Source organism: Falco cherrug, chromosome 10, assembly GCF_023634085.1.
Source record: "Falco cherrug isolate bFalChe1 chromosome 10, bFalChe1.pri, whole genome shotgun sequence".
Classification (NCBI taxonomy): Eukaryota; Metazoa; Chordata; class Aves; order Falconiformes; family Falconidae; genus Falco; species Falco cherrug.
This window is the reverse complement of record NC_073706.1, coordinates 22,415,849-22,432,057: the sequence shown is the minus strand read 5'-3', so window position 1 is coordinate 22,432,057 and position 16,209 is coordinate 22,415,849. Positions and strand designations below refer to the sequence as shown.

The window sequence follows — 16,209 nt, the reverse complement described above, 5'->3', positions numbered from 1 at the left end:
GCTATTACGCTTACCCAAAAGGGTTTGCTCCAATATGAATCATAGTCAGCAGAACGTAAAAATATATCAACTAACGTCATTCCAGAGGGCCTACTAGCCCAGCATCCTCTCTGACTACAGCCCATAATGAACGTCAAGGGAAAGAACAGTGCAAGTATCTGGTGACACTTCCTGAAAATTCCCCATGACCTTCCTCAAATCAAGTACTGTCCACCCACTGGCTGGGATTTTTCTTCTGACATGCAGCAGCTTTTTCAGTCTGACTAGCCTCCTCACCACCCTGTGGCCAAGAGTTCTCCGGATTAATTATGTGCTGTGTGAAAAAGTACTTCCTTTGGCATCGGGGTGACAGTGCAGTAGTACTACTGTTGCGAAAACCAGTAACTGCAATGCTCTTATTTTACATTTTGGCAAGATATTTATATTCCATTTTCAATATTGTTTGGTTACGTTCTACAGGGAATAGAAAGAAATTCATGTTTTTGGCATCCCCTTGCCTTCTAATGTGCCTGCTCTGTATACATTAATCCTGAAATGGTTGCACTCTGTAACTGATTTCACAGGAGAGCGCTCTGTGCTACTATTGCTATGGTGCTCCTACTGCAGCAGAGTCAAGCCTATGCTGCCATAGGCTTTGTGCAGTGATGTATTTCAAGATGCTCTTACTGAACTGATTTTTCCCACCCACCATGAAAAAATAAGTACTTTGTTCCAAATAATTGCATGGCAAGCTCCCAGGGCAGGCCAGGAGAGTCACAGGTCTAAATAGACTGGGTTTCACACATCAGGAGGATTACACGTTTAAAGCAGACAGCACTGCAGACCAAACAACTGACCACCATGTCTGTTGCTCTACTGTCAAAAAAGCAGTAAAGCATAGCTAATGAGTTCTTTGAATGAAAGGTGTATTTAATACTTAATAATTGACAATCTGCTCAAATTTTAGATTTTAATACTAGAGGAAGAAAGAAAAAAGTAATAATTTGGCAAACATGGATGAACCATACTAGCAGCATTAGAAAGCTTCTCTTGACTTCAGGAAACCCTGGACTGGGCCCCTCAAGGGGTTCTGTGACAGAGCCCTGGGAGGCGATACAACTGCTGCCAAGTGCAAAGAATTACTGATTGAGGTGATCTCGAACAGAGGGTAGAAAATAAATATAATTTATGGTGCAGACATTACATATGAAGTAAAACCTTCAGACTTTTGCTGTTATTAACTACTCTTTCAAAGGAGAAAGCAACAAATATTGAGATAGTCCCATGTTCCTATTAATCCCAGTTTTACTGCCCAGGAGATTGTGGGGAACATACCTGTTAAATTGTCGTCATCTTCTAAATCTTCTCTACATGCCTTATAGGACCCTGATCCTAGAGTGAACTGCCTATTCTAAACATACGCATGTAAACCAAAGCAACAGGAGACAGTAAGCGACTGAGTCAGCGAGAGAATCACCAGTTCAGAATCTGAACCTAGGAACCCTCATAAACATTCATGTGTAAGTCTGCTGAGCCCTTTGGACTTACTCACACAAGCAGAAAAACCTGTCAGATTAAGCTTTAAAATATTTCAGGTAACTACAGCATTTCCCTCCTCTATAGAGATACAGCAGTTGCTCTGGACTAGACCACTTCTTCAGCAAGCGCAAATCTGTGCTACGCTCTTTTAAATCCAGAGCAGTGAGACAATCTGTGACAGTAAAGAGACCAGGACTTGGATTCAGACAAGTTACGTTAATCATGATTTTTAAATGATCTATTTCCATAGCTGATGTGCATTCTAAATCATCTTGAAAATCTCAGACACAGAGCAGGACTCAATCAGCAGGAAATGCTGTGCCCTTAGAGAGGCTGTAAAATTGGACTGCACAGTGGTGGATGTATAGCTTAGTTCTTAATAAAAAAATAATTATGCCTCAATTTCAACGTCTCAGATGACTAAATCTAGGCAAAGACATTTTAAGGGCAAGAAAAAATTATCATAAAACATTTTAATTTCATCAAAATTATTTTCAATTACCGTCCAAAACCAAACCAAGAACAACATTAGAACTGAAGGAGCTTTAAAAGGATGTGGCAAATAATTCCCAAAGGGAGTTCATGTAAGTCAAAATCCAAACACAAACATAGCAATTATGCTGACTGTACCACATTTGATAACTATCTCATCAGGAACAAAAATACAAATATTTTTGCATTAAAACGTCACATTTTCTTTTTTATTAACACAGTGGATTTGGGACTATAGAAAATCTAGCGGCTTCAATCATACTGTCTTCACTCTGAGTCCAAGCATGCTAGTTTTAGAATGAAAAATCTGCCAGAACCTTAATTGCACTGTTGTATAAATATATATTGGTTTAAAATTATTACATCAGTTACAACTACAATGCTTCACTCAAAAAGCGTGAGTATCCCGTGTCTTAAACTTGGCACGGCACTTTGCACAAGTGCCGTGTGACACCAAAATGTGTGTGAATGCACTTACCTGCTTTTGGAGTGATTTGTTCACTATGTATTAGGTATAAAAAAACTACACAAAGCTCAAGACTGTGAAGAATGAAGATGAGAACCTCAGCATGACTCAAACTCCCATATTCTTTCATAACACTTGCAAATATAACACCAAAACAGCAATTAAAGCTGTGATAAGGCATATCAACCATTCAAAGCCCTACAGCTACACAAATAGAAGGCTATACAGAAAGACACATCTGCTCCTTCCCACCATAGTCTTGCCCTACATATTATTCATGACTCACTCTGATGCTCCATAAAGGCTTTCAACTCCACCTCCAACAGACACACACACACAAATGCAAAAAACATAAACCTAAGTGGCAGTTAGTCACCTCACAGTGATCTGATATGCTTTACTATCAAGATATCAGTCTCATGTTGCTGGCATCTAAAGTTAACCTACCTTAGCATTGCTGATGTCAATCTGAAAGGGCGACACAAAAAAGCCAACAGCCCAACACAGAAATAACCAGAGACACTGGTGGGTTTGTTGAGTTTTTTATCTTTTAACTCTTCCTAGGAATATTCTTGAGTGTTTTTCATAGCAGGTGAAATTTCGTAACAGATGATAATTTCTTTGTCTTTAGTCATCTATTTACTACACCATCACTATATAATGCCTACACATTGGAAGGTACACTCTTTCATGGGCACATCTTTCAAATTATTAAGTATATTTCAGACTATGAATTACTTTAAAAAATACCTGCTTGGAAACAAAGCAGAAAACTGCAAAAGAAAGAAAGCTCTGACTGCCATTTGTTAAAACATATCCATCTAATTACAATTTATGATTAAATCAGTGGAAAAGAGGCTAACTTAATGATTTACATCAAACAGAAGCAATTTTCAAGCCTGTGATGTACTCTAGTCATCAGTAAACATTCTGAAAGTATTACGAAGAAAGGCTCCACACGATTGTTTCCATTACCCTTATAAAAGATAAAGAGTATCTGTTCGAAATCAGGTTTCTTTTCATATCAGGTTCCCACTAAGTTTGTGAAGTCACCAGTAGGTTCATTAATAATAACTGCACTCCCAAACACAGCTTCCAAGCCAAATATATACAAAGAACCACAGAACCACTAAGAAACTAATCCAGACTTCCAGAATACACCAGAAGAACTGAGCGATTTAAAAAAATGGCTTTTGGCTCAAAGACTCCACCATACACTGAGATGTAAACCCTTGTCTCCTGTGAAATACTGCAGATGAATATTAGAAGAAGGGGGGCGGGGGAAATACCATATTCCACACACTGGCAGAAATAAACCATTTTGCAGCCTGAATGCTAATTAGAATAAACACTGTTTTGATTTTATTTCACAATACCTGGTGTTTCTCTGCCCAGGCATCAGTCATATTGCTCACATTTGCTTTAAGGTTTATGACTGTAACTAAGTCCACCTCATTTAATCATTCTAATAAATCTACACCTCAGTAGAAACCACTAAATGAGATATTAATAGCACACTAAATATACCTCTTAGACAGACTACACAAGTAAAATATTGAAGTACTATGAAAAATATTTGCACTTGTTTAAGTGCTAGACTTCTGTTCATTCCCTGCTACAGAGATATATGAAAAAAAGATCAGCAAACACACCTTGTCCATGCTTCAGAAAAATTGCCCATTTACCATTCTAGTATATTCAAGGACACTTCTATTTTTCTGATAATATATGAAGACTTCTACAGGCACAATTTATACTTTAAAACAAATATTTGAAACTAAATACCACGAGATAGGAAAAGGCTTGTATACTACACCTAGGTCTCCTCATACAAAAGAAAACAGATGGCAACAAAACATTGACGGTGACTCGCAGATTGTTCAGGCTGAAAAGTCAGATCTATAGCCCCTACAAAATCTGGCAGGTGGGGTTTTGTTGGTTTGTTTTAAAGCATTTAATCCTAAATGTCACCAATTATTTTAGGAAACCTGCTGATGTTTCAGTATATCTTGGCTCCTTTCCTGGACTTAGTCAGCAGTACAAGACATGCTCTGTAAGAGCCTTCTGCTGAACTGTAGGGCTGTACATCCCCCAGAAAAGATTCTCTACCATCTCACTAAGGTGAAGTGGGCTGTGGAGCACAGGGTCCTTCATGTTTTAACAAATGGCACATCCCACCTTGGTATGTCACTTGAACAGCATGAGGTGCAACACTGCCAAGTGGAACTGGAACTAAAACTCATCAAGACAAAAAGCAGAGAAAGATGTTGTCCCTGTACACGTTTTCCAGCCTCCCAGAGTCAAGCCCAGGTTTCACACAGAAACACTGCAACAGTACACAGACCGAAAGCCTCTGTAGTTCAAAGATGGTGTTTATCTCTCTATTCAATATCCCCACTTCTTCGGCTAGAGTCGTAACAGAGACTTTTACTCATTTTAGACATGACAGAGTTTTACTCTCGCGCACGCAACCCTGTCTGCGGGTGACAGGTTATTCATAAACGTGGCTGTCCTCGGAAACTAAGACTTCTTTCATCTAACCATTGCCACTGAACACCCATCCCGACAGGCGCACTGCCAAATGCCATGTTGTACAAGGCAGTCGTTTGCCCACCACACATTTTTTTTTAACTAAAACATTCAGTTGCTAAACCAATTTTTATCATCTTTCCCTTCTACCCTAAATTGTCTTTATGCTGCACTATTAAATCCCATCCTGAAGTTTAGTGAAATTACTCCAATTGTCCTTATTCCACTCTCACCTAAGAATTCTGTAATTCATTTACAGAATTCAGGTAAAAGGGCATAGCATGAGTCTTACATTACTCACCTACAACTTCTTCTGTTTCCCAAATCACTCTTAGGTCTTTTGATAATATTTTTTTTAAAGTTTCCTTCACAGAAAACAGCAAGTTAAGAAATCTGTAACTTCAGAATATCTCTCTCTTCAACTAGTTATACCTCTGTCCTCTGCCTTTAATGCTGTCATTTCTTCCAGCAAAGATCTCCCTATTGTACTTCTCATTTCCTAAAGAAATCCTAAAATATACTCTGTCTGATTGTGGGTCCGGTATTCTGTCAAATTTACCAAAGGCAATGGCACAGCATCGTACTGCCTTGTCCTCTCAGCTCACCTCTGCTTCATTCCATTCTGATCTACTGCCAAAATTTCAGTGTCTGAGGTGCTACAGCCCACTTCTTACAGTGAAATTTAGAGCATCCATAGGAAATAAGTCATATTTGTCTCTATTACATGGTCTCACTCTTTATACATTGGTAACTCTTCTTGCACTCATCTCCACTTCTCTTTCCCTTTTTATGTCACTTAAACCATGTCAGTATCTTTTTTAATGCAGAAGTGCATTTGGTCTCGGTCTGCGCCCTTTTCCACTACCTCCCTCCCTGACAGTTTCCACATCTAGCTTGACACAATCCGGTCCTTTAATTACATAGTCTCGTCTACCACATTTACAGTAAAGCAATTCCTTATGCATGAAATTTATTTTTCTACTCAAGAAGTGTGACAGCCTGATTACACAGGTGTTTTTCAGGTTGTTTTTTTTTAAGTATTTGGTTTCCTATTGATCATTGGTTTTTGTTTTCATTTCTAAATCCTCAGCAATCATAATACTCACATTGAGACAATTTCCATCCTTTTTACTTCTCCACACTATTCACAAAAAATGCAAACATCACAAATTCCTGCCAGAGTAATTTCACTACATTTAGTTCACCATGTTTAATTTAACTACACATACGTTTTCTTTTCTAAAATGCAAATAACAGTATTCTAGAGTTTCTGTAAAGACTATCACAGTGTTATACAGTACAGTCAAAGAGGAACATCACTCTGATTTTACTTTTTATAACATTGCTAAAATAGTTCGTTGAAATAGATTGTAGAATCAAGCACAAAGCCAGTCCTTTTCTCTCATCATAAAATCATCATTTTTCTTGTTATGGTTTTGCTGGAAAATATTAATAATATTTCTTATTGAATTACAGAGATATGTTATCTCAGTAGTGTTGGAACAAGTGTTTTGAGTATGCACACATCTATAACATGTAAACATGTATAAAGCGCTTGCAGATAACTTGAGGGGAAATGTTTATTATATCTTCAGATGATATTACATTAAATTTATTGCCCTGGCTTATGTCTATTTTTTCCTAACCTATGATGCCTGAAGATATAGCCCCAAAACTACTACAGGACAACATAAGCAGTTTACAGTTGTCTTGACACATCCACACCTCTTCCTTTGTGCCAAGCCTAGCATTCGTGCAAAGAAACCAGTGTGACTGTGACTGGTAATGTATCACTGCTACACTTGGAAAAAAGAGGCTAAAGTGTGGTTTCTGGTGTTACCACAGGCAGAATGGGAACATGCATTCAATTTGCAATCCAAACTTGTAAAAACCTCAAGCAACCATAGAACCACAGGCTGAGAAACTCAGACCACTACTTTACATTGACCGATTTATTATTTACTGAAATGTACACAATTCTATTAGCGGGTTTGCAGTAATAACTATTCCATGCAGTGCCAGATTATTCTTATCCCTAGAGACCTTAATAATTATTAGACTGCAACCTCCTTTCCATAATTTCCAGTTTCCTTTCCAATTTATGCTTCCCATTCAGAATATAAGAATGCGCTTTGTTTCCACTATTTCCACAGACACCTGTCTCAAAAAGGCAACTAAAACTACATTCACATGTAGTGATATTCAAGGTGCATAATAAAATGTGCAATTCAAGGCACACTAAAAAATATATGTAATATATATTTTTTCCACAACTCAGATTTCAACAGAATATTGAGGGGAAATCATTACTGCATTTCTCCAGTGCAATTTCGCGACTTCAACATTATTAGATTAATAAATATATAGTAGGAATTTCACTTTGAGTTTCTGGCACATTAAATGAAATACCCAGGTGTGCAAATGAAGAAAACCAGTGTGAAAACACAGTTTTTATGAACAAATCCGAACATGCCTGTTTCAAAGAAATATTATTAAGGGTTTATCTTGTTGTATTACCCTCAGAAAAAAAAATATCACCACCGTCAGACAGGCTGTTCACTCAGACTTCCCTGAAACTATAGTAGTCTATGCTGCAATTTACATTTACTGTAATCAAAAACTAAAAACATACCACAGTGAGTTTCTCCCGTGTCACCTGCTGATCTTCAATATAGACAGACAGAGGGTTAACTTGCCCTCCCTTTTCATAACATTTTTGTTTTCCTTCTTAAATCCTTACTAACCATTTTAGAGTTTAAAACACAAGGATGCACCTGTGCAGAGGGACAGTATCCAAAAAAAGTGATACCAAAAGCAATCAAATGGTATATGCAAATGCAGTAGCTGACCAGCTAATCCTGGTGAAGAACTTCAGCCTGAACCAGGAATGACATCAATCGTCATTCTCCTTTAAGGAACTGCTTGGCCAAATTACAACATTCTGGAAAATTCAGCCTCTTATGCCCCCAAACTTTGCAAAATATTTTACCCAGTACATTCCTCAACTTCGATAGCTATCATTTAAAAAAAATAATTTGTTAGTTTTTTATTACTGTAATTCTCTTTATAAATTCAGAAAGTATGCAATTTCAGATGAAACAATAGACTTTTGTAAGACAAATATAGTTCATATAGTACTTCATGACACAACCTTCACTAAGCCAACTATTCAACATATTCCTTCCTCTGTCTTTATATTATTTGCTTTTCTTTCTGTACAGAAAGAAAACCAAAAAAACTCATGATAAATAAATGATCTACCACTTCACAGAAAGCATGGGTGGCTATCAGTATTTCTTGTTTACATAACTGAGAAATCTTCAAAATACACATTTAAAGGTAAAGATTTTAAAAATAAAAATAAAAAAATTAAAAATCCCTATTCCAATGCAAGTAATCAAATAACCACCATATGATGTTAGCGTAAAACACAATTATCCTAATTTAAAAGGCACCTGATTAAATCTTAAAAGCCAAAGGTGACAACACATACCATCCACAGTTTATAAAACAATGATCACTTAATAGCTGATACTAGCTCAAATGACAGTATAAGGTGACAGTAAATGAAAAGTTCTTCTAGCATTCCAAGAACTATTTCCTTCTTGCTAAGAATTTATGCACAAATCAATTCCCATCATCTCCATGCATACTCCATTTGCCAGCTGATAAATCTTACAGCAAATGATTGACAGAAGCTAGCCATCACACGTTACCAGAACATAGGTGAATGTCAGAAAACATTACCAGAGTTTGCCACTTTCACAGTGTTTCTAGATCCACCGACTTACCCCGGCAGATGGTCCCGTTGCCCACATATCCGGGTTTGCAGGTGCAGCTATGTCCCCTGACAGTGTTCGTGCAGATCGCATTCTCATCACAGTTATGCTGCCCGCTGCCACACTCATCGTGCTCTACAGGAGGAAGGGGGAAAAGGGGCAGGGGGAGGGAAGTGGAGGGGGTAAAAATTACAAGAGACAGTGAGCTTTGCAGTGTGATGATGTGGCATTTAAAACCCAAGTGGAATAACAAGGTTGCCACAATGGCTGAATGCTGGGAGTTGGTGCAGGAGGCAGCTATGGGCCTGCTTCAGTTACGAAACTCAACATGTGCCTGGTGACAGTAGGTTATTTAGGTTCAACAACAGGAAAAAGAAGAATCAGTGAGGAGGCAAAGTATGTCTGTGACAAAAACCCACAAAGAAGATTACCACTGAAAAATATCTGCTGTGAAGACTAACCTTCACATCGCTGTCCATCACCAACAGTAACAAGCGTTAATACAAGGTAAGCAAATACAAGAGGGGCCCTAAGTGCACGTCCTTTAAATGCGCAGTTCAGTTGTCACAGCCACTTGCTCAATGCATGCTGTGCCAACTCTCTAGTAGCATGTAAAAACATTTTACATTTTTAGAGCACCATTCACACCGTCGAACCCCAAAGAGGCTCCCAGACACATGGGCCATACTTTGCTTTCATCCAGCAACTAACTGCTGCCCCTGAGCCTAATTTGCTGCAGCACCTGCACTTTACTCTCCTGCTACATGTGGTTCTAGTAAAGCATCAGTCAGAGGGGGCAAGCTACCTGACCCTGAAGTTTCTCTCTTCCTGCAATTACTAGAAGCTTCCCTCATGCAGCAGGATTGCAAAAAGAAAGCCTGAATATTTTACACTTTTGCATGGCTGAATGTTTTACACTTTTGCATGGGTGGATTTACAGATTTGTTCAGTGGAATCAAGAGGATGCAATGAGATTTCCTAAAACCATGCAAAGGACAATAGATATAACCAAAAACCAGAACCTGGAACCCTTCTCCGTAGCCTTCATTTCTGCAACTGCAGTCATCGGGGCTAGCAACCATGTGCTGAGAGGTAAAAGGTACCCCTTTTTGGAATCAAGGACTTACTTCAGTATCCTAGTGAACAGGGGGTATCCAAAGGACTACAGACTGAATTTAGCCTTCTGCAGACCACAGAGAGAGGTAGTGCCTCTAAAACATGAGGAAAATACTAATTTTTACAGACTCTGAATTAAGCCCTTTAGAAGGGCCTCTCCACTGAGAACAAGAGGATCACAGGCTTCCCAGGCTACCGTTCACCTCTGCAATGCCCTCACTTCACCGTAGTACAGAATGACAGCCAACTTCAAGATAACTCAAGACACATGTAGATTTGAATGGTGGGTTCTGAGAAACCCTCCAAACTAAATGCTTCTGGAACACCGCTGATAACTATCTGCAGAGCATATATCCAACATATGTTTTCTATTTTTCAAATATATTTGACAAGAAAATGATATGGATTGCAACCATTTTCTTTTAAAGAGCATCAAAACAATATATCACTCGCTCACACTTTGCTTTTAGCAAGAAACTCTCTCACACACACCCTCAAACGTGCCTGGCTTTAGCTGATAAATTCAGGCTTACATTTATACTTGTTAGTTTATGTTTGTCCCTAGCTCTGCTTAGTAATTCACTTCCGCTCCATGCCAGTTTCCAGATGCCTTACATGTTTTGAATGCCAGGCTTCTTCAAGGGCTGCCTCTTCTCTGCTTCATCGTTTAAGGAACAGTACCACAGCCTAATTCTTGCCACTGCCGTCTTGCGGTGCTCAGACTGCCGGATCAGACACAAAAAGCATCGAGCTACCCTCCAAGGCAGTGCTTAGCAGGCAGCCGAACAATGCTTTCTTTTAAAAGAGACTCTATATATCCCTCCCTCCTCTTACTACTTTTATTAGTTATTGCCATTAGCTTTCACGTGTTGGTATTCAGACTATAATGAGAATGCCTTTTCGCTAGGCTGATGTACACACAAGAACATTCTTACTCAAACAAGTGCCAGAATTAGTTGATTACCTTCTCAGCACTTCAAGTATAAACAAAAGATATCCCAGTGGTAACATACGTGTTTTGCCAAAACACACAAGAGATTATACTCTGCTGTGTTGTTCTAGGACTTTGACAATGTAAATCATTGTATTTACCACTCCTGCAGATGTACAGATGCTGGCAATATTGAAAGATTTAGCACAGACAAAGCTGCTTTCCCACAGTCATATTTCAAACAGAGGTCAGTTTTTTCTAAGCTGATATAATTTGAAGAGCTAGTAACAAATGTGACCACGAGAACCTGCCCTTCATGAGACATGCTGATGCTGCTAGGACAAAGAGGACTAGGGGAACCTCGTCTGCATGAGAAATCCTAAGATTTCTTAGCAGCAATATAGCTGCAATGATGGGAACTTTAAATTAACTTTTCCCTGGTGTAGAGATGTCTATAGATGATGTTGCTACAGGCCTAATAAGAATGAGGAAAGCATTGATTTTCTGTCATGGTACAAAAATCTTTTAGTCCAGATAGAAAAATCCTTAAGATTCTGTCAGTAGTGAGTTATCCTGGGTTTGCTTCTCCCTCACAAGAGATCATCCTTTGGAGCACTTGGTGTTCACATCGGGAAGCGAGCATGGAAAGTGGGCTCAAGTTTTATTTAAACTCAAAGGAGATTACAATTAATTTGCAAAGAACATTGCTTTATTACACAATGCACTTTCCAAAATCCCCCATTCCAGCACATCAGATAGAACCTGCTTTTGCTTTAATGTTATAGTAAATACTGTCTGACTAGATGGCCATCAAAGACTGGAAGAGAAGGACAAGTGGAAGGAGTCACAAAGAGTACTATTCCAAACCACCAAAAAGGGAAGAGCAGTGACAAAACCCTCAAAGTCATATCCTATTGTTACTATTTCCCTCACAGATGAAAATGAGAAGCACAAGAAAAGCGGCTCTGAAAGGAGGGAAAAAAAAAAAAAAAAAAAAAAGATATATGTGTGTGTGTATTAAAAAAACATGCTAAAAATGACTATGTATATATGTTGCCATATGCTGCCATGGTCAGGAATAAAACTGTCATCATTGAGTTTGAAGTCATCCATCTCTCTGTGACTTCTATTTGTAACGTAATATACACAAAAGGAGCTTAAGATCAAAGACAAAAGAACTGGCTGGCTTACTGAGGACAGTACTGTAGAATGCAATTCCCTGACCCAAATTTTACTCCCCTGGACTATTAATAACCATTTGATATAACAGATATAACAATAACAGGCACTATTTCTGAACAGTTACAGCAACAGCACCATTCTTAGCTTACACACAAGTTAGTTTATTTATGAAATATCTTTTTTATTATTAATTTTGATTTTTTATTACCTTCAGCATTAGTATTTCTGTTTACTCAAGAATCCTGGTTATTGCTGCCTCTGTTCTGTGCTTTATCTGTGTTAAAGCTGTGAGATCAGTCAGATTTTTGTGCCTCTATTTCCTCTCTATAAAATGAGGATATTACAATATTCTTTTTTTTCCCCCCTATGTTTGTCGTTCTTCTGAAATCCTCAAATACTCAAGATGTTACAAAAAAAACTAAAGAATCTCATTCCGTTGCTAAAAAGGAAGAATCAATTACCAACTGCTAGTTTACCTTCTACTTAATTTATTTTTCCTGCAAGCAGAGATGAGGTATGAAAGGACATATCATCTCTGAAGCTACAGCTCACCCGCTGCTCATTCCTAGCCACAAAGGCCTAGCCACCTAAGGCCAGCAAACTACACGCTTAAACCAAACATTTTCCTTCTGGATTTCCCAAAATTTTCATGAACTTTTCCAAAATCCTCAAAAGTATCTTATTTTCTGAGTTCACACCTGAACCAGGCCGCCTCGTGAAGCAAAGACTATAAAGTTCATTCTTTCCTCACCCTTTACCCGAGGATGTCCATCTGCCTCCAAAAGCACTTGAAAGATCACTATGTAAGAAATTAGTCATCCTTTTAGAAAAGCCTATCTCTGCCACCTGCATTGTACGACTCTCTGGAATCATGACACGTATCAACTATGGGTGTCCTCTGCACATGCACTAAGCAATGCTTCAGTTCTGAAGAACCAAGGTCTTTAAAACCAAATTTCTACAGAAAACTTCCATTTGAAAAAGCTGTCACTGGTAGGTCAACCCTGGTTAACTACTTGCCTCAGGCAACTGAAATTACATGAACTGGAACAGAAGTCCACTCTGATAGCACTGCAGGTCTGGGGATGCTGATGTTTATACATGGGTGGTGTTACACGACATGCACAGTGGTTGAAGATAAGTATTATAGTTATCACTGCTTTGTTCACAAGCAACCTAATAAGTTTACCTTGATGATGAGAACACTGACGAGCTGACAGAATGTGTTTCAATATTACATGGCCTTACAGAGATAACAATCATACAAAAAGCAAAGCTAATTCACCAGAAAACAGTTTAAAGTAGATGGTTAGTTGCACAACCTATTATAAAAAGCATGAACGCATCCTACAAATAGCAGAAAACCACCATGTACCAAAACACAGGCTGATCTGTAAGCATCCTGATATTAGGGCACACACAGTATCTCCTTTTTCTTGACATCCCAGAGAAGAAACAAATTACAGCACAATGGCAAAACACAGACCATTTGCCGTTATTCAGTAACATGAAATGAATAAGAAACCGCTGAAATAAGCACAATTACCAGACTGCCACAGAGCAAGCTGTGACCACAGTGCATCCCCCTGTGCTGCTGTGTGTGCTCGAGGTAGATAGACCCCAACCAAGCAAGCAGCACACCACACCACCACCTACAACATCAACAACCGACACCAACTGTGTAGACACGCAAAAAGAACAGTTGAATAATACCTGAGGTAGCAGAAGATCAGAAACACAACTAAACTCCATGCCTGCCAACAGAATATTCACTACAAAAGGTCAAGCCTCGGCTAATATCTATATTAGCTACACCTTCAACAACAGCAGAATAATCAATCATGATGCACTTCAGCTGTGAAGCCACTTGCCTAAATTTTAAACAGACCTTTATCTTTCTTCAAAATACAAGTACCTATTCAGGCTATGAAGTTAAAGCACCTGTGGGTTGTAGCAGCTCCTGCAGACCTGAAAGGAGCAAGCATGCCAGCTGCTCCACAGTTAATATGTAACCCTACTGATGGGCGATCACTTCAGCTTAAAGTATAGAAATATTCAAACAAGGACAAAAACGTCAGAAATCTCAAGGCACCTGTATTTCTGTCAAATCTTCCATACCCCTATTTTTCTAGCCTAATCTTATGGAGGAATCATGTAACTGCTTTTGTTTTGTGATACTTGAAAAATACCTTCTGTTCTGAGCTCAGCTGAACTGGAAGAGTGCAGAAGGAAAAGCGCTGGGGGCAGGGGGGAGTGTGCCATGCAAAGCTTTTTGTCTGCCTTAAGTCATGTATTCTGCATAAAGCCACCCACACCATATTGCAAAACTGTTTATAAGTAAACACACATAAAAATAATTCAGAACACATCCAAAGTGAAAAAGGATTTTTGTCATGCATTTATAGATACAGACGCACAAATACCTAAATGTATAAATAAACCATCATAGGTAAATACAAAATTTCCCCATTCATATGTACATGAAATCTAGTGTTTGTGACAGGTTCTAGGCAGCTCTGACAATTAGCATCAGAAGAACTGTCACTAATAAAAAATGGCATATTTCTATACTCTTGAAGTTGTGGGTATTATAAATATCCACATTTTTACTTAAGAGATCTTTTCAATAAAATCTTTTTCTATTCATTATACAAAAGGAAGATGCCTTTGCTTATATTTCATTTGTATAATTTTTTAAATGCATCTTTCAGAGGTACTACAGAATTTCTAGGATGCCTCTGCTTTCCTGTGCTGAAAGACACAACACCGTTAGACTTACTGGATTTGTATGGGTTCTAGAAACAGCATCTACTTGGCTTTAGCTTTCTCTTTTCATTTGTTGTTTTTGGGTTGGTTTTTTTTTTTTTACTTTTCTGCACATGCTTCGAGTAACTCAAGTATTTGCATTTTTGTACACTTTGTCTAAAACATTTACTAGAAAATTAGAACCACAGACTGAAAATATATAGCAAACAATACATGATAAAGCTAAGAACCTTTTGGTCAAGAGTCATAACTAACTATAACATCAAGATATAGCTTTCCCTTGCACAGCTCTAAAGCCCATAATGGATTTCAAACATAATTTCTAAAAGATACATTTGACACAGGATTTATTTTTCAGCAAGAGTGCCGACATTTTTATCTTTATTTCCTCTAAATACAGAAGCTCTCAAAAAAGGACCAGCACCGGAATGCAATTACTGGAGACATATCCCATTGAATGGTCTTTCACCATAGTTACACTCACTTCTCATTATAAGAAAAGCCCCCAATTTAAACACGCTTACAAGATGGAAGCATTTTTCTGTTGTAAGGATTTTCTTCTATTAGCTCCTCAAAGCCTTCCTACTTAATAACAAAACATTCATCACTGGAAAACATTGTGCAAAGATTCTGACTATTTCTATTTATCCTTATTTTTACAAGATTGAAAGGAAATCTAGGTTGATCTATAATTAGTGAGAAGACAGTCAGCTTCTGGGGTACGTAACCAAAAATGTAGCAAACACTTTTATACACCCAGAGACTTGTAATAGAGAGACAACTCACTTATGGAATAGCAAGGTCATCAGGTGCTACCACTGTTTATTAATACAGGGGCCATTTATGTAGAATATATGCCCTAATGCAAAATTAATTAGCTATCTGGCAACAGCTAAGCAATGGCCTTTGAAAACTCAGAAAGGAGAAAGCCACCTCTCCAAATACATTTTAAAAGAAGCAATCTTTTTTTGCATGGCATTAGGATGGATTCACATATCTCTGTAATAAATAAGGCTGTACAAATGAGAGCTTAAAAATTGAATTTAGGAAGAATTGTGGACTTAGTGGAATCAGGATTTCAGTTCACAAGCAGTTCCGATGAAACAAAAGGGTGAGCTTTTAAATAGACTGAATAAAAGGAAGCATTATTCTCAACACACAGGAAGAATCTTCCCCAGAAAACCAGGGCAATTAGAAACAAGATGCATACATCAAACAAGAAATTACATTGCAGATGGTAAAGTGGTGAAAAATAATAGCTAACTGTGAATCCAGAAAACCCGGGGGGGGGGGGGCGGGGAGAGAGAAAAAAAAAGATAAAGAAAATCTGCATTTTCCCCCTATAACAAGATTTAAAAAAACAAAGTAAAGTTTATCTATGCCCATTCTGAACTTCAGTCACCCAGGCTCACCCTGTCCATTCCCACAAG

At 38.2% G+C, this 16,209-nt stretch overlaps 1 protein-coding gene across 4 annotated transcripts in view; it reads right to left on the bottom strand.

The window, feature by feature from the left end:
• Positions 1–16,209, bottom strand: part of NELL1 (neural EGFL like 1) — a 292,042-nt gene that overhangs the window by 107,522 nt on the left and 168,311 nt on the right. For 3 of the 4 annotated variants that reach the window (XM_055722936.1, XM_055722933.1, XM_055722935.1), the window contains exon 14: positions 8,797–8,919. The exons of the other annotated variant lie outside the window; for it this stretch is intronic. In XM_055722936.1, the coding sequence (XP_055578911.1) occupies positions 8,797–8,919 (123 nt within the window). The remainder of the gene's footprint in view (positions 1–8,796; positions 8,920–16,209) is intronic. 4 annotated transcript variants of the gene reach the window in all.